Here is a 20,239-nt window from a genome sequence, read left to right as displayed (position 1 = left end):
AAAAAAAAAAAAAAAACTGTGAGACAATTCCTTCACTTTTTATTGGTGGATTTAATGAAGGAAGTAGTGCCTAAATTTCAACTAAGTCTTAAAAAATCGAGCTAAAAACGCAAATAACTCCCGCCTTAATTAAGTTAGAGCATTGAAACAAATTGCGTAGAACGCGGAAAATTCTACCCTTTTGAACGATATATAACATTACTATGTGCAAGTAATTTTTCACCCTCATATTCAGGAATTTAAGCAGAAATTGGGCCCAAATCGGAAGAAAAAAGAACTATTCATGGAATTTTTTTGGAACTGGTCTGCAAACCTTTTCAGGACTTAAAGAAACTAACAGCAAAATCAGCCGGGTAGTTCTCGAATTTGGCGAGTTCAAACACACAGATGCTTTTTGGAGACTTCATTTTATACTATGTAGAGATTACAGTTTCATAAAATAAAATTTATTAAGATTTACATGTACATGCTGATTTTACAAAGAATGATAAAATAGCGACAGTCGTCGATAGGTACAGCTGAAAATGGATGGTGTTTTGTCAAAAAATATGTGTCCATTTCACAAAAGAATTCCTGAGTTTTGAATTTGGGTTCAAATACATAGCAAATTCATTAAAATTTACTATTAATTTCTTGTAACTCTTTTATATCTTGAGTTCCGTTATTAATAGGATTTACATTTTCTACTTCTTCAACTGCATTAATTTCTTGCATTCTTTTTTTTACTCGAGTTCCGTTGCTCACTGGATTCACAACTTCCAATTCTAGCTGTACCTAAAATGAAAGTTTTGTGATTATAAAATTAATTTAAAAAACAGGGAGAAAATAACTTTTCATTATTACACAAATTAAAGTGTTATCTTATATTTTTTCGCATTATAAGGTGAGATTTAATGTGACTGCATTCGTTATTATTGTTTACTTAATTATTTTGGAAACAAGTATTAACGAGAACTTTTTTTTTACAGTTAAATATCAAACTTATGCTTTGATACGTAAGCAAATTAACTTAAAAAAAGAGAGAGAGAATAAATAAAGAGCTGTTTATGAAGAGGAGTGGACACAAGGGGAAGGTCATGGGGTTATGACATCCACCTCCCTAAACCGTAGTCAATATTATCCGTCTCACATTGTGTTGAAACACTCAATGAGTTAAAAGTGTAAACGATTTCAGAAAAGATCTCAATTCATAAATTATTCAAAAAAAAAAAAAAAAAAAAGTAAATGTTTGAAGTATTACTTCTCTTCATTGCTTAAGAAATTAATTAATAACGTTTTTACATGCCTTATTCCCGGCCGATTTGGGGCTTTCAAGACAAATTATTGAAACTGGAGAATAATGATGATATTACATTTCAAGCCACTGAATGGGACAAAATTTTTTTTAATAATTGTGACAGAAAAACGTTTTACCAGTCGCCTCATGTGAAAAATATTTATTTTTTTTTATGCATCCGCATTCCTTACATCCCAAAATTGCTTTTTTAAAAAATATTATTATTAAGTTTTATTTAAATTTTTAATGTGTTTTAGCTTTTCTTTGTGGGTGCGAAAAGAATTTAAAAAGGTGCTTATCGTGATGAAATTTTAAATTAAAAGTTTTCTAATGAGTTTTAGTCAATTTTTCCTCTTAATAACAACAGTAGAGCAATATGAATTAAAGAACATAAATAATGCAACATAAACAAAAGCAGCGACTGCAATTCACCCCATCCAAAAGTGCGGGAATACAAAATGGCACAAATAATCGGCAGCCCCCAATAAAACGAGATCGAGATTCTCAACTTTTTCCGTAATGTAATTTAAAGTCAAGTCTTACAAATATAGACTAACTGAGGATATAAGGACATGATTTAAAGTAACTGTTGAGTATATTGTAATAAGCTAAATAATGTATATATTTTACCGGTCTTTTTTTCTTTTCTCCGCCACTATCTGATTTCTTGTTCAAGAAATATTTTAGAACTGGACTTAATAATTCTTCTGGTACATCTTTGGTCGACCCTATAGAAAAGGAAATAAAAAGGTTTATAAGTTCATTTTTGACGATCCAAAACTGGAAAGTTCCGTGAGTTCATTTATTTCGACCTCCACTTTCAGCTATGTGAACCCTCGTGTGGTGAAACCTAGGGCTTGGAGCTAAAATGTAGGTCATGGGTCTTGAGACACAAATTATCTTGTTGAAACTTTTCAACAACCGACAAGACGTATGGACACATGTGTAAGTTATTTACATACACATTACTGACATAGTAACTCCTCTAACATGCATTCAATAACATTTGAAAAAGAAAATAGCAGGATAGTAGATTCACATGTGCCCCTACAGAGGGGCAAATGTGAATTATTGAAGACGATTAAAAAAATATCATAAGGTAATGATATACACTTTTTTCTAATTGTAATGTATTTCTAATCTAAACGTAATCCTTATTTAAATATATTTTTACTAAAAATCCTTAAAAAAAAAAAAAAAAAAAAACAGGACACAAAGGAAGACTATTAAATTATGCGGACATTTTAGCGCTGAGAAATTGATAATATTTTTTAAAAAAATAAAGAGATGAAAAAAGTTCATGAAATACACCGCCAGTTCAGTCATTTCCAGCCGAGGACTGCAGTTTCGTGCTTATTAGCACTCATCAGCCTGGCATAGGAAAGTGACTGAGCTGGAGATGGAAAACCTCGGCTGGAAATGACTGAGCTGGCAGTGTATTTCATGTATTTCTGCTTTAGCCCTGGCTATTGGGTGGTAATTTACTGAATATGAAAAATGTTATTTACATATGTTCTCCTTTCCCCTACTCTATTAATTTCACAAGTATATTTAAAATTGCATTTTTTGGAGGAATGTATACCTTTTCGAATAACTTACGCAGAAAAGAGTTAGTACAAAATCGTGAAACGTGTAGAAGCTTCTTTCAAAATCAAAAGAAGAAAGCTATGATCATACGTACCAGAAATTATGTTAAATATAACACTAAGTATGTAGCCGACGACGGTGCAAGAAGTAAACCCAACAGTGCCAATCAACATGAATGAAATGCGGTAGACATAGAGCACATCCCTGGAGGGAATAAATCTTGCATGAATAACATTTTTCTTCATTAAACATATATACACACAAAATCAGTTGCATACATAATGTAAGAGCTTTAAGTGCCCTTCAAAATATTTGTTCTCTTTTTGCATAGAGATCAACAATTTATTTTTTACAATTGCTAGTAGTGCTGTAGTTTGGGGAAGGTGGGAGGGGGGGGGAAGAGAAGGGGAGAGGTTTAATATTTTGTTTCTCACTGTAAAAAATATTCATGCTTGTAAATTGGATTTAAAGCAACTTTTCATTTGTTGAATCCCCTCAAACCTTAAGGGAAGTTCCATCATTCTTTTTTCTAAGTACAGCACTAGTTATTGATATTTGACCCTCTCAAAAATAATATTTCCTAACAATATAAAGCCCTCTTTTTAACGTTATGGGCTTTTAAAGCGACGCAAAGTGCACGAAACGTATAAAGTTTCTTAGCATAAGTTAAAAAATACAATCGGTGCTAGATTTATCTAAAAGTTAAATAAGCTATTTTAGTACCTTTTGTTGGAACCCTGAATCGCGAAGAATGCATAATTTGTTCCTAAAACAATGAAAAGAACTTGAAAAAATTAATTTCCTTTCTAAGAAACCTGGAAAATTTTAAACAATGAAGTCCTAAACCTTGAACTTAAAAATTTCTAACAAATGAGAGGTGTATGGAATACCAAAATGGGGCAAATTCAGCTTCTTGATACATCTTGTATATAAAAAAGGCAAAAACTAAGGTTCTCGGGTTTCTGAGACATTGCCTGAGGTAAATTTTTGTGACTCGCATGTTTCATATTCAGAATATCAAGCTTGCTTCATCCTGAATTTAGTATTATAGAAGTTTTTTTTTCTGGATTTTATCTTACTTCTATTGCATAGTGTTAATCTCTTAAGCACGAGTGAAAAAATTGCACTACCTATATTCTTTTTTGTTTTTCTGCAGCCCCGTTAAATCTGAACTCAGGATTGTATTTAATTGTTTTGCAATAAATAAAAATGAACATTCCTTTTGTGACCAGATGACAACGGCAGTTGAACCTCCATATACGACGGCAAATCAAAAAGTCTTTGCGCCTATTTTTTATTCGACAAAAACAGGTACATACAGGTATTTACAAATATATGTAGTGTACTACGTACCTTACATTATTTCTCCACATAGTCGCGACACCGTCCAGACATTTGTCCCATTGCAGCACTAAATTAGAGATCCCCTTGTGGCAAATTCTTCCGGTGCCTGTGGAACCACCGTCAGACCGTGTTTTTGGCGTCTTCGTCACATGTGAATCTCTGTCCTGCCAGAAACTTCTTCAGTGGAGCGAAAACGGGAAAATCACTAGGTCAAGGGCTGAACTGTAAGTGCCCCTGTGAATTGCTATGGGGTTTTGTCCGTTGCTCCAACAAAACGAATAACAATCGCTGCTCATAAGTTGTAGAAGTCTGAAGAACTACCGTCATCTTAAATGACTCCGCTCTTCTGAGCAAAAAGCAGATACGGCTGGTACGGTCCAAGGAACTGTCACTGCTGGGAATGTATATGTTTGCTTTGTATTCACAGCCATATTTCGGCTTAAAAAAAAAAAAATAAGCGCAAAGACTTTTTGATTTGCCCTCGTACTTTCAATTTGATATCATCGACAAGCACTAAACAATTCTAAGGAATACGAACATATTTTACTCCCAAATTTGATTTACACTTACTCAGAAGAGACACTTGTAGTTGAAGTTACTGTATCATTAATAAAGAATGGACTATTAGTTGCACTATCTTCAACTGCATCAAACAAGGTCGACATCTCGTAGGGGGATAGGGTTGCGTTCGTCCATTCGTTATCAACACATCCTTCAATTGATATCGGAAGAGTTTTTGGCGGTGGAGCATAAGATAAGATTCCCCAACTAATCCATGATGTAAAAATTATAGAGGTTATTACTCCTAGTACTATTCCCTGAAAAAAAAAAAAAAAAACTGTGGTCATTTCATTGAATTACGTAAGTACAGTGGTTATCAACTTTTTCACTATCGAGGACCACTGTGCACCCTTCCGAATCCCATGCGGACCACATATGAGGTAGTGAGAAACAAAGGGATGCAAGTGGCAAAATTAAAAATTTGGAGATAACCAGTACAAATGGTAGGTGAACCTCTCCTCTGTTTTGGGGCAAGAGATTGTACTAGTAGCCCTAGTTGGTGCTGTTGTATAACATGATTTAGAAAAAAAAATTCAATGAAAGCCATCCTAGGATTTGATCTTTAAACGCGTTTTACTCGAAACTTAAAATAGTCCACTTGCATCCCTTTGCTTCTTACTGCTTCATATAAGGCAGTAAGAAACAAAGGGATGTAAGTGGATATTTTCAAGTTTTAAGTAAAACGCGTTTAAAGTTCCAGTCCTAGTTGGGCTTTCTTTGAAAAGTTTTTCTGAATCCTTCTGTATAGCAGCACCTGTCAGTGCTACTAGTATGCAATTTTTTGTCCCAAACAGAGGTGACATTCAATTACCATGCGTACTGATATCTCCAAATTTTTAATTTTGGCCCTTCTGACTGTATCATATGATAGAAATAATATTAGAGTAGCTGAAATGAGATGAATCAGAAAGTTCATGTGCATTAATTTTCACTTCCCAGATCCAAGTTTAATTTACACTAGCTGTTCGCGGACCTCATTAATATTGCTCGAGGACCACATGTTGAGAAGCAGTGCGACAGTAGACGTCGTTACAAAATGTATCCATTTATGTTACATCATTCCATTGATGTGCAAACGATAATGGTTTCTTTAGCTTACAAATAAGAATGAAACAAGGGAAAAAAATATGAAAATTTCATTTTATTAAAATTTGTTCCGAAAACTTTCGAGAGTTAGTAATGATGCATCCTTCTTTTCGAAAGCTTAAATAATGAATTCCAATGTTGAATATTCAAAATATGAGATTCTGATACAATTCTGATACAATTTGTGAAAATGTAGTCTCATATAATTGTTAGTGTGAGTAACAAGACGATAAAATAGAATGAATATGAACATGAAATACACAACATTTTCTAACTTAAACTACACTTAGGGAAAAATAATAATAAATAAATAAATAAATAAGATCAAAATATTTTTTTTCTTCTTGTCTTGAATTCAAATCATATTTTTCGCAATCACGAATTGCGATAAGACCCTACTTGTTGGGTTTCTTGTTTCTGCAAACAGAATGGAGTGGAAATAGCCAAGAAATTTGCTCCCGTCATAATATGGCTAGCGATTTTCTAGAATAGGTAATACGAGGCATATCCAAGAAAAAAGAAATGCTGATTAGAACGTAGAAATAAAGATAAAGATTTTAATGGCCGACATCTAAAAGTACACTTATCATAAAGATTCAAATTTACAGCGTATAACGTTACGCATTCTTATTTCTTATCTATCTCAAATAATGAGAATTAGTAATCTAAAAATTTTCGTTTAGATTAAGTTTTGTTGCTTAAATTCCTTTGTATAGGTCTATGTGGTTTTCCTGAAAAAATAAATTTTACACAAAAATCACCCTTTTTTAAATGTAAGGTCTGCTTTAGTTAAACCCTGAAAACAAATATGAATAAAATCAAAACACAGACGACTTGTATCTACGATAATAGAAATTCCGCTCTGTGAATAAATATTAAAATACAACCGTCGCCATGGCAATCTAAAAAAGAAGAGCAGCATCAACTTTCGTCAATTGAGGATAAGAAGCTATTCGTGATTGGTAGTAAGAACATAATTTTCCGTCGATAATGACAGCGAGGAAAAAAAAAAAAAATGCGGGCAAAGTACGCGCAACAAAAGATATTTTTTCTCAGTTTTTGAGAACCGGGGGAAAAAATGCAATATTTTGGATCGATTTAATAAATGTCAATAAAATGTCGTTTAATTTTATTCAATAACACTTAAATGCTTATAATACATGGATTTTATTCGATGTCATTTCAAGATATGATCATAATAATATTTGTTGTAACTTAATAACTTGTTGTATTTTTCTCCTCAACGTTTATTTACTAAACATTTATATACTTAACATTTATTATATTTACTTAATTTAACTTAGAGATAATCGTTTTTTTTTTCTTCTTTTCAATAATGATGCACTACTTTATAATATAACTAATTGCTCGTATAGATCTGAACATGAAAAAAATATGAAGAAAATAATTGATAAATTTTTATACACTCGAACTCGCTTATAAAGAGCCCTGATTTAACGAGAACTTGGATTTTGCGAAGAAGTCAAACGGATTTGGTTGTTACAATGTTACGTCTAGGGGAACATAACTCGCTTTTAACGAGCAAGTCCCGCCTAAAGCGAGCAAAATTTTTGCATTTCATAAAAGTTCTGCTAATTTTCACCTTAGAAAATATTATCCTATTTTTGGAAAAATTTGAAAAATAATTTTGAATTCAGCCGACAGTTATTGAAAAAGACATAAATTCTGAGAATAACAGCCCTCGACATTCTCAATAGCTTCTAAAGTGCAGAAAAACTGGCTTCTAAAGTGCAGAAGCTACAGACGCAAATCACGATGTTTTTGGAGCGATATGTTTCTCGAAAACAGCAACAAGAGATATTAAGACAGTTTAAAGCAAAAACCAACTTTTTTGTTACTATTCAGAATTATAAAAATAATTATGATTTTTTTTCCTGAACCCGTGTTTTACGAGCACTCGTTTTAACGAACAAATGTCGAGGTCCAATCGCGCTCGTTATGCGCAAGTTCGACTGTATTTAGTCTTTTATTTTCCAAGTCCATATTCCCGCTCGTTCACCTATCATCTCTCTCGCAATAATAGACAAAGGCAAAGGCGTATCAAGCTCAAAAAGGAAGTTTTAGGCAGGTACGTCATTTGGACAGTCGTCCACCATCTAAGGGGGCCAAAAGATGCTTTCTTTTATGTTTGCTATGGTGAAGCTACGTGTTTTGCTACTTGAATGTGGTGTTTCTTGATGATGGATTAACATGGAGTTAATAAGAAACCACAATCAAGAAGCAAAACACGCCACTTCACCATTTCAGACATAGAAGAAAGCATCGTTTGGCCCCAAGACGGCGGACGTGTCGTTACTAAAGCTACGATTTAGGGCTTTAGGGCATCTCCTTCCCCCTACCCTTGAGATTTACCCTTGATTTTGGTAACACTGCCTTCTGGATACGCCATTGATTTTTCTTTAGTTTTTGTAGGGTTATCAAATATTTTATTTCGATGCATGTAGATGGCAGCACCACAACCTTTTATTGGTCAGTTGGAATAAATGGAAAATTATTCTCTTATTTACGCAGATAGAAGGCTACAGAAAAGATTTAGATACTAATAATTATTTGCACCTTCTCTGCTACTTTAGATGTGCAATTTAGGTGTTTTTAAACTAAATTATTTGTGAGTGAAGACTGGGCAACATAAAAAAGACATTCTGAGAGTTCCCGTGTTTCCAAAAGCATATGTAGGCTTCGTAAATATTTTAAGATGCCTCTGTGAAAAAAAGTTTTTTTTTTTTAGTTTAGTTTAAATTCTGTCCCCTTTTCCCTCAACTGACTCTGCATTAAATAGTTGTGGAAAGGGTGGTGCATATGTGAATTTTTTTTTGGTTTCTTTATTTTAATAAAAATATTATTAATTTCTCCGAGTTAAGATGTCCTCATATTTTAATAATCTCTTCTTTGTGCCAAGGAATGTTTTTAGATTTTTAAAAAATATATTTCTTTTTTTTATAGTACTTCAAAAAGAAAAAAAAATGTCTTCATTCGTTCACATGTGTGGTTCACCAAATAGCTTGATTCCATATCCTCTCTATAGGGGCACATGTGATCGAGATTTGTTAATCCGATATAATTGTAAATGCATTGGTTCGCGTCGATAATTCCTTCGGATTATTTAATATTTTGCTGCTGAACTTTTCAATTAAAATCAACTGTCCAGTTAAAACTGGCAATATAATCCGATTGAGATCAATTTTTATGAACACTAAAAATATTAACTACCTTTTACTGTAGATGTTTAAGTGCAATGTAATCATTTAAAATAGTATATAACATTCATCCTGTGAAGTGTATGCTTCATGCAATGCCGCTGCGCTGCACACACTAGTGAATCTATACTAATAATATAAAGCTGAAGAGTTTGTTTGTTTGTTTGCACGCGCTAATCTCAGGAATTACTGGTTTGAATTGAAAACTTTTTTTTGTGTTGAGCAGCCCATTTATTGAGAAAGGCTATAGGGTATTTTTTTTAAAATCAGATTGAGCAAAATCTTTGTAATTGTAAATTAAATATTTAACTAAAGTTTAGTTCTATGAGTTCCTAATAGATGCCGGGGCAAGTTTAGTTTTATGACTTTCTAATAGATGGCGGGGTAAGTTTAGTTCTATGAATTCCTAATAGATGGCGAGGTAAGTTTAGTGCTATGAATTCCTAAAAGATGGCGGGGTATGTTAACTCAGCGAGAGGTTTATCTGTTTTGGCGAATACTTTTAAATTCTATAGAGACTTTTAAAAGTGTGCACGCATTTTAGTTGAAGAAAAATGGTGATTTTACAACATAAGGGAGGGGGGGGGGCTGGATTGTTTTTAATTCAGCAGACATCCTTTAAATTCTTAGCACGGGCATTGCCACGCGGGTACTGCAAGTCACTGATAAAACACATTCGATAGGAGAAGGGTTGACTTTATACGTTTGAAACGGTATGATTAACGCACGTTCGCACATTTCGACTGTTTTTGGATAAAAGAACAATATTTGAATTAAGAACGTACTGTACATTACAGTTGACATAAAAGTCAGGTAAACAATTTCGACAAATTTCTTATTTTTAAAGTAAAACCGTCTAAGGATCAAATAATGTCGCATGCATGGTTTCAGGCCACATTTTATCGATATATGACATCATATACTTACCTTTTCATTAGTGCGTTGTGTCATCATTCCAAGCGTAAACATGGACAGAAGAGGCCCACCAGTGAGTCCAAAAATAAGGAAACCAGCCTGAATCAAATTGTCAAATTTCGAAACAAGAAAACTCAGAGCCAAAGACACAGCACCGTAAAAGAAAGCTGTAGCAAAAGAAAAAGAATAAACTTTAAACAATTAATTAATATTTTTGGAAAAAAACATATTTCATAACTGAAAATTTGTTTAATCCAAAAGATTCAGTTACAGTCCGTTGTGGTAAAAGGAAACATATGGGGATAATGAAAATTCTATCACCACACTTGTGGAACTGAACTGTTGATGTTAAAACTGGGGTCAGTTGAGGTAAAAAAAACCATGAGGTAAATGGAAACTATAACCATAATTGTGGAACTAAGCTGTTGATGATATAATTGGGGTCAGTTGAAGTAAAAGGAAACATGGGGTAAATGGAAACTCTTATCACTACACTTGTGGAACTAAAGTGTTGATGAGTAACAAATAAGTACTATATAGATTCTGAGAGTTTCTGTGTTTTGTAACAATAGCACAGAAGTCGTCATTGCTTGAAGGTGACAATGAGAAACAAGTTGTCTTTTATATTTTAAGAATTTTGAATTTTTCTCTCCAGCAGGTTTACAAATGCGAAGTAAGTGGTCTGAACCAGTTTTACTTGTCATGAAGAATTTTACTAAAAACATTTCTTTATGAGTCTTCCCTTACGCTTCTAAACTGACCTATAAGAACCTCAAGGGGAAATAAATGGGATATGTACATTTACCCCCTAGTCTATGTAGTAAAAGGAAACATAATTTCATTCACTAACAAACAGCAAAGAAGCCAAAATTTTCATACTCAGTAACCTTAATAAACGGGGTATATCCATTTACCCCCTAATCTTTGGGGTGAACTGAAACATAATTTAATTCACTAACAAACAGCAATAAAGTCAAAATTTTCATACTCAGTTACATTATTAAATGGGGTGTGTCCATTTACCTACTAGTCCTTGGTTGTAAAAACAAAACAATTTCATTCAGTAACAAACAGCCGTAAAGCCACATTTTTCACCTTTCAGAGAGTTGACAACTCCTCCTTAAAGCGGGACATCGTCTGTGGACGACACTTTAACCCTTTTCAAATAAAAAATGAATCCCATGTAAAATGTATGAAGTGTTGACTAGGTGATCTAATATTTTTCTCCTGCGAGAGTTAGTCAATGCACGAAGGTAACATTTACTAGGCGGTAAACGGATGCTTTTGCACTGAACATCGGATGCTAACTTTCTTATTGACATTGCGTAACATATGCCTGTTTGTAGCTACTTTTGCCCTTTCTGGAAGACTAATAGATGTAAGAATGCTGCTATTTTACTACTGGTAACTAACGCCAGCTGCTATTTTGCAACTAAGTGCTAAGTTTGATATTAATGTCTGATACAAAGTCTTGTTTGTTAACTAGTTTACAATATTTATTCAAAAAAAATTGTTTTTACTAGATGGCCAATGTCTGTTCAAAATTCGTTTTGGGAATATGTGTGCATCACCTAACTGAACATCATTTCTCAAAGTATGGTTTTAAAAAACTGAGTACCTCACAAAAAGTCAGATTTCGTGTTTTTTATTAGCACTAATTTTTGTGCTCAAACTTTTAATATTATGATTTTGCATTGATTTCTGACCATTTTTGCAATTGGGAGCATGCTTTAGGAGTAACGGTTACGACGAGGGATATCACGCAGGGTATCATACTGCACAAAACAAAATAGCAATGTGCCATTGGAACAAAAACTAAAAAGGTATAATGAAATTTGCAATGCATTTTCTATCATTACTTACTGATAATTTTTGAAATGAAGGCTATTTTATGCTCAGATATTTTTTTCCTTCCAAGGGCTGGGCGGATGATATCTTCCATTGTTACAGCAGTGAGCGAATTGACTGCCGATGACGTTGTGCTCAGTGAAGCGCTGAAAAGGCCACAAATGCACAGGCCAGCTAAACCAGGGTAAGTACTAAGAGCAGATATCATAAATAATGGAAGTAACTGTAATAGTAAAAAAAAACATCAAATCAATAAGTCTCATCGTTCGGATCTGCGATCTTTGTACAGAAACATTTAATATTTGGGTTTCGATATGTTTATCACTTTTTTTAATGCTAGAGGTACCCGCAGGGCTTTGCCCGCAGTAGAATATTAAAAGGTCATTTGGTTCGCCTGTATATACTTATATTTAACATCTACTATATTAGTTAAGCTTTTTTTCCCCAAGATCTTTTCATATTTTTGCTAGATTTGAAAACTTAGCGTGTAGCTTAAAAGAGACCAATAGAAATGTTAGAAATAATTTAAAAGAGGGAGGAAGTTTCCCTTCCTTGATTAAAACGCAAAAATAAGACATTTTCCCAAAAATGAACATTATAGAAAGAACGTTGTAAAGCAATAATTTACTGAACATTATTTTATGGAAAGTAAGAAAATTAAAGCAAACGACTTTTTCTTAACGGATAAAATAATTTAGTTGAAACCTTTTTTAATAAAAGAGAAGAATTTGAGTTCCAAAAATCAGTACGTTTTTAAAAATGTTTAAAACGAAATTAAAAAAAAAGTAATGAAAAAATCAAAGGGAGTAAAAGACGCATTCTGAAAAATTTGCATGCAAAACGAACATGCTAAAGCTGGTGCAAATTCAGTCACAAATAAGCGTGGTATTTAGTTATGAACATTAGCACGGCAATATTTAGCGAATTCTCTCAAAAGGCTGACGCAGTAAATAACCTATCAAAAATTAATTTGCTCATATTGAAATGTTACAGTTAAATAAAAGTGCATTTCATATCACTATATTTGTGATTATTTATCACCTGTCTTCAAAATCTTATCGGGCAGAAATCAAAGTTTTCAACTTGCAGAAAATTAGTAGATAATAGAAAATACAAACCTGATCAGATGATGTAATAGATGCATTGGGAGCTGTTATTGGATCACAGTTTGCAAAATAGGCATAGACGATAATGCCTATGAGGCAATTTAGTAAGTTAAAGGCTACCCATAAAGGAATGCTCAAAAATAAGGCGCTAAAAAAATTGAAAAATAGTTTTAATTTAAACCATTATTTTATTCTACAATACGAAAAGTAGCAATAAGATCAATATTAACCAAACATATTTACACTACAAATAAAAAAAGTTTGATTGTACACACAATAGAAACTATACTTTTATAAAATTAAAATATTACATTGTTTCAATGAACTTCTAAGTTGAATGAATTTTTTGTTCAAACAAGTGTAATTCCCACAAATCCACGAATGTTTTGCAAAAATAAACGACTGAAGTTAGTTTTTACCAGTTTTTGGGTGATGGAGAAGAAAATTTAAATTTAACTTGGCATTGTATTGCTCGATTAAATTATATATTTTCGTAAGTATAATTAAGAGACAACAAATATTTCTAGCGCTAAACAAGCGTCTTTAGTGTAGTGGCTCAAAATTTCGCAAACTTATCAGGCCAACAAAATTTCAAATTTCAACTGAGAGTTTTTGTGCTTACTCAAGTGTTTCCCAAACTTTTCTTCTTTTTTGTAAGTCGTTTTCTTTTATATTGCTTCTAATTGAGAAAAGTTTTTGGCCAGTTTTGGATAGCTGAATTAACTTAAGAATTATCGTTCCAGATACCTCTTAGATAAATAATCGTAATTGGAAGTAACAATCAGGTTTAAATAAAAGAAAAAAATAAAATGATTCTTTCACTCAAAATTAAAATTCAGACCTTTTTAAATTTTTTAAACTCAAAAAATTGGTCATGGTTTTTAATAGGCTGAAGCATTCCGTGTCACTGATTTTCTGCATAAAAACCCTATAAGGGAGACCCCTCCCCCATTTGAATTCCTGAATACCAAAGGACTTCTGTGCTACATTTGGCAAAGATCCGAGGTAAACTGTAGATTCGTATAACAAAACACACCCATCGTTGTAAGGGGGTGCGCCAAATTAGGCTGTGTAGATAAATAAGGCCATGTAGACATATAAAACCAACTTCCAATTTTCCCATGTAGGATAGCGAAAATTCGTTAGACCGTAATTTTATCGTCATCAGAAAGCCTAACTAATATTAAGGCGTTATAAACAAGGTAATTTGCGAATGACTGATAATATTTTCGAATGACAACTGATTTTGCGAATCCTGTTTTAGAAATTCATGAATTAAAATTTACATTAAGTTTGAAACTGATTCCTTTCAAGAAAAAAAGTTTGTTCAGAAAATAATTTAACCTTTTTCTTTAAAAGAAATAAAGTTACAAATAAAATTTGTACTAACACAGCTTAACTGCCATTTTATCTCAACTTATTATTTGATGAGTGTTATAAAGAGACTACGAGGTAATCAACAATGGCCGACTATTTTAAATTCTGAAGCAACCAATACCCGATCGTGACTCACCCTTTAAACACAACTCGATCCAAAGAAATATTAATTTTCTCATTGATGCATTAGAACGTACAATCCTTTAAAATTCAAGACATACGAATTTTCAGTAGGACGAAAATCAAGTGGGCACTTGCCATTCAAGAATGGTGTTTCCAGTTTTTTGAAAATTAGCGGAATGACTAACTAGAAAGACGAACGTAACGCTTAAAGAAATTAACTGATTACTATTTCAAGAAATTTTAACTACAAATTATTGCAATTGGATGATAAAAAAGAAATTGATACGTGAACGAAGGAATGCGATATATTTAATTTCAAACCAGATATATGCTATTTATAGGATATTTTAGGTCATTGTGACCGACTTCTATAGACTAAGCGACCACTGGTGCACTTACTCTACCACAAGAACTAACTTTTACTTGAAAAATTAAGAGGGTAGATGCTTTTATCCACAAGTGGTTGCATCCCATTTATTCATTAAATTGCACAATGTTAAAATTCAGGAAACCTTTATGGTAAATATCGCTGCACAATGGAGTGTTTACAATACAATATTTTTTTTACAGTGAATATTACCGAAAAAATAAACGATTGCAGTGTCAACTAATACACCGCGTGATTTATAGTGTGGATGTGTCACAACTCGCACAGTGGGCAGCAAAACCACCTGACAATTCGAAAGTCTCGAGATCAAACCTGCTGCTCGCATTTTACGTTTTTTAACTCTCGTCTATGCTACCGTAAAATTTTACAGTTAGGATTTTACGGTAAAAGTTACTGGCAGCATGGATGCCAGTTTTTTTTTTTTTTTTTTTTAACAGCGTACGCATGGTTACCTTTTGCTGTATTTTGAGCCCAATAAACACATTTTCCAACAATTTGTCATGAGAAATAACATAAAGAATAAAATCGATTTCATAAACTCACGCTCTTGCTCTCGGAACATTTCTGACTGTCAGTAATCTCTGTACTTGCACTTGGTTTACGCCGAAGGTCGCCATTGAATCGATGATGGCATTTAGCAGGAAATTCCATATCGTATAACGAACATCCAGTCCAAATTCAAAGCTATGAAAAAAAAAAACAAGTTAATTTTTTGCGTGAATTAAAGCAATTTCGGGTTGCGTTCGCTTTCCTCTACCGGAAGCTACCAGTCGATTGGTCAAAAATGTCACGTGGTTCAACCAACCAGCTTAAATTGCGGTCTACCTAAGGCCCCTATATAAACGAGCCGACGCATCAGCTTAAGATTAGCCTTTTTGGATCGCAGCGCGGGTTTGAGTGGTTGTCTTTTCTGGCGAGTTATCGCGTTGGTGATTGTTCACTGTAAGCAATTATTAGCGGCATATGAATTGTTTATAAATAAAATTTTATTTCCTACAAATTTGGTGAAATCCGAAACTTTGCTGTGGTAACCCAAGGAGTGCAACAATGAAAAATCCGATACAAAATGGCTAAATTTAAGCTGATGCTCGGCCTATCTATATAGCGGCTCTAGGTAAATCAACCGTTGAGGCTAATAGAACTACAGGGTAGCTTTCATAGAACAGTGCGGTTAGTCACCGGATGGTATGTACACGCAATTTTAGAGCATGAGCTTCGGAGAAAAAATTAGTCATAACAGTTGTAACTGGAACTATCTGCTTCTTGTATTTGACAACTGTTTAATGTGAGCTTTTGTGCCTCATTGATTTACTAAACGACTTCGTAGAAAAAAATTTTGAGCTTTTAAATTTTTCAATTTTGCGAAAAAAAATATTTTCCTGGAAGAATGAGAGAGCAATTTTATAAAATTTTAAATATCTGCCGGTAAATAACAATTCTGCATGTGTAACGTAAGCGCGATTCTGCGATGTACCTTCTCACTGCTAGGATTAGTGATGACATAGGGTAGACCGACCAGTGAATAAACAGCTAAGCACAATTTCATTTTTAAAAAATCCTAGTAATTTTAAATTTTGTACTATACAGATCGTGATAGTTAAAACATTTTAATTGATCTATGTAAATATCTCAAAAAAATCCCGGGAACCTAAATGGTACCGCTTCCGACTTTTTTAGGTGTTTAAAGAAAAAATACCATAAGGACCCAGTGAATGAACACCTACAACCAGTAAATGAACACAAATTGGTCCAGTGAATGAACATGATAAATATTGATTCAAAAAGTAACTAAGTTTCTTTGAGATCTATCTATCTATATAACTATCAATATATATTTATTAATCTATCTATTTATATAACTATCTATATCTATTTATTTATCTATCTATTTATATAACTATTCATATCTATCTTTTTATACCTCTATCCATCTATCTATATATCTTTCTATTTTTCTATCTATTTACCTATTTTTCGATCTATCTATGTCTCCATCTGTCTATCCACATATCTGTCGGTTAATCTAAAAACGTATTTTTCTATCTACACATCTATCGGTCTATCTCTTTGTCTATTTACCTATTTATCTATGCACTTATCTATTTTTCTATCTATCTAGCTATCTACTTATCTATATCTAGCTACTATATATTTATCGATCTATCTATTTATCTATCCACCTGTCCATCTACTTATCTATCTATACATCTACTTATCTATCAACTTATCTGTTTACTTATCTACTTATCTATCTACTTATCTGTATACTTATCTACTTATCTATCTATCTACTTATCTGTATACTTCTCTACATATCTATTTATTTATCTATCTATCTATCTATCTAACTGCTTATCTACCTGTCAATCTACCTATTTGTCTATCTACCTGTCTATCTATCTACCTATCTATCCCTTTATCAGTCGATCTACCTATCTATCTCTTCCTCAGTCTATCAGCCGATCTATATCTATCTATCCACCTATCTATCTATTAACCACTACCTATCTATTTATCTATCAATAAATCTATCGATCTAGCTATTTACCTACCTATTCCCTTTCTATATTTATCTACATATTTATCTATTTACCTCTTACTTTTCATATATCTATCTCTATATCTTCCTCTATCTATTTATCTATCTATACACAAGCATACATACATATCTACCTATCTATTCTCTATCTTTGTATATATATTTCTATTTCTCTATCTCTCTATCTACCTGCCTATCTATCAAGGGAGATAAAGATATAGATTGATAGATAAGTAGATAGGTACATGCAGATAGTTAGAAATCTAGACAGACAGGCAGATAGATAGATATTTAGGTAGATAGATAGTGAGAGTGGTAAAATAGATAAGTAGATACATAGATATGTAGGTAGGTAGGGTAATATACAGATTGAGATATAGATAGATAAAAGATAAAACTCAGTAAAAAGTGCATTGTTTGCGAAAACAAAAATAAAGAAATTATCTTTACTATTAATAAAGCTGAAAGTCTCTCTGTCTATCAGGATCTCTGTGACGCGCATAGCGCCTAGACCGTTCGGTCGATTTTTGGCACAAAATTATTTGTAGCATGGGGGTGTGCACCTCGAAGCGATTTTTTGAAAATTCGATGTGGTTCTTTTTCTATTCCAATTTTAGAAACAAAATTATCATAAGATGGACGAGTAAATTACGAAATTATCATAACGTGGAACCGTAACATGGGTACAAGCCAATTGGCGAGATACGAAATTATAATAACGTGGAACCGTAATATGAGTACAAGCCAATTGGCGAGAAAATTCATCATACATTATTTGTAAATGTGCAGGCGAACCAAAAGACCTTTTAATTTTTCTATTACGGGCAAAGCCGTGCGGGTACCACTAGTAAAATATATGATGAGTCAGGGAAAAAACGTTTTCAGTCCATTTTCCTAAATTTTTCAGGAGAGCAAAAAACAGTTTTTCTCTCTATATGTTCTAACATACATTCAACTGGTTAACAACAGGACAAAGAATCGTCTGGCGCGACGGGATAGGTGCACAGCAACGTGATTCACTGGCCTCCCCACTCCACAAACTGGACCCTGAGGGGTTTTCCCACTGCGCGCTGTGACTGAAAGCGCTTTAACCCCCTCAGTGCCATTAGTTTTTAGCCTACTTTCCCAGTAAAAGTCAGAAAAAGAAGAAAAAAGCATGAAAGAAGGCTTAATGCATCTTAAAAATATTGCGAAAAAGGAAAAAAAAAAGTCAAAAATAAATAAAATAATTAAATAAATATCGAAAAATTAAAAATTGGAAAGTAGGGTATTGAGATGGGAAAAAATATCTGTCGGTCTGTCGGTCCGTCGGTCTGTCTGTCTGTCCCCCCTAATAACTTTTGAATGAATAGTCCGATTCGAACAAACTTTTTTTTTGTTCGAAAGATCTCGGCGAGGACACCTCATTCCCATATTTCACTTTTTGATTTGAATTATTTTTTGTTCAATTTTGAACGGTTCAAAAAAACTTAACATTAGCGCCTACGGGGAAATTCAAGGCAATTCCGAACTGAGAGGCGGATTTGCTTCAAACAAACTTTGTAAGAAAAGCTTTTGATGAAAAACTTGTATACAGTGGCTCACAAGTGTTCGTACACTTTGAAATTTTTTAGTAAAACCAAAATAACTCGAAACTGAATTCAAATATGAAGTCCAATATTTTTTCACATCATTCCTATGTCATTCTAAATACAACCCATTGGATTTGTCAAAATATTGACGGATCTTCTTTTGAAAATGGGTCAGAAAACGAAGAGACAGAGAAATAACACACCACAAAAGTCATCGTACACTCAAATATTTTTGAATAAATTCATGATCAAAACTATCACATGCCGTTTTATTAATATTTTTGCATTGTTTTGACCCTTAAAAGTCATTTGGCTTCAATTCTTTTGTTTATTTATTTCTTAATATTGTGCTTATTACTGTAAAATGGCTGGTATTCGTAAAAAACCGCAAACACCATTCAAAATTTGAATTTTTTCCCCACAGTAGTGGTAAATTGGTTTGAAATGTCTCTAAATTAGTTAATTTATTTGTTTGTATAGTAAAATGCTTTAAAGAAAGGAATCGGACCGAAAACAGGGTAAGAAAAGGTCAATCGGCAAAGTTGACAAAACGTGATCGGAGATTTAGAGTTAAAAAATTTATGAAAAATACACATTTGAGTGCTTTAAAAGTTTCTGCAGAGTAAAATGAAACATTATACATTTAATTTTCACATACAAATTTCTCGCCAAGTTCTCTGATTAGCTGGATTAAATGGGACCTCTTCCCGCAGAAATTTTCTTGGTCGTGCGAAAAACAGAAAACTTACGCTTTTCGTCACAAAATCAGTGATAAATAAGCTAAAAACGTTTTAGAATCAAGTCCTACTAACAGATAAAAATTAATTTAACATTTTTGATTAAATTGTTGTATAACTGTAAGTATAAAAAAAGAAATAGGAACTTAATCTTAAGAACTTATTTTGATCAGTTAATCAGGACGGTGGAGGTGTTCTAGTGTGAGGGTGCATATCAGCATCAGGACTTGACAGTTTGCAATTTTTTTTGAAATAATGAATCGTGCTGTTCCTTTAAATATTTTAAAAACCAATTTTGAACTCTGAGCCAAAAATTTGGTTGTTGGAAACAACTTTGTTTTTTATCAAGATAACGATAAGAAGCACACGGTTTTCAACGTTTGCGTCTAGTGCCTCGAAAATTGTCCTAAAGTATAGAAAATACCCCCTCAATCTCCAGATTTTAACCTAATGTAATATATTGACAGATATCTGGAGGATAGATTACGAAAATAGGGCTTTAAAACGAAAATAGAGCTAGAAACAGTAAGACTCGAAGTGTGGTTGAACACTTACTCAGAAAT

At 33.0% G+C, this 20,239-nt stretch overlaps 1 protein-coding gene across 1 annotated transcript in view; it reads right to left on the bottom strand.

Moving 5' to 3' along the window:
* Nucleotides 1-612: 612 nt before the first annotated feature.
* Nucleotides 613-20,239, bottom strand: part of LOC129220891 (putative sodium-dependent multivitamin transporter) — a 32,653-nt gene continuing 13,026 nt past the window's right edge. The window contains exons 6-11 of the mRNA XM_054855325.1: nucleotides 15,373-15,513; nucleotides 12,954-13,089; nucleotides 11,851-12,058; nucleotides 10,000-10,154; nucleotides 4,807-5,025; nucleotides 613-774 (exon numbers count right to left, since the gene is read on the bottom strand). Coding sequence (XP_054711300.1) covers nucleotides 613-774; nucleotides 4,807-5,025; nucleotides 10,000-10,154; nucleotides 11,851-12,058; nucleotides 12,954-13,089; nucleotides 15,373-15,513 — 1,021 coding nt within the window. The remainder of the gene's footprint in view (nucleotides 775-4,806; nucleotides 5,026-9,999; nucleotides 10,155-11,850; nucleotides 12,059-12,953; nucleotides 13,090-15,372; nucleotides 15,514-20,239) is intronic.

Source organism: Uloborus diversus, chromosome 4, assembly GCF_026930045.1.
Source record: "Uloborus diversus isolate 005 chromosome 4, Udiv.v.3.1, whole genome shotgun sequence".
Lineage (NCBI taxonomy): Eukaryota > Metazoa > Arthropoda > Arachnida > Araneae > Uloboridae > Uloborus > Uloborus diversus.
The sequence above is the reverse complement of the archived record's forward strand: the minus strand, read 5'-3'. Positions and strand labels throughout refer to the sequence as shown.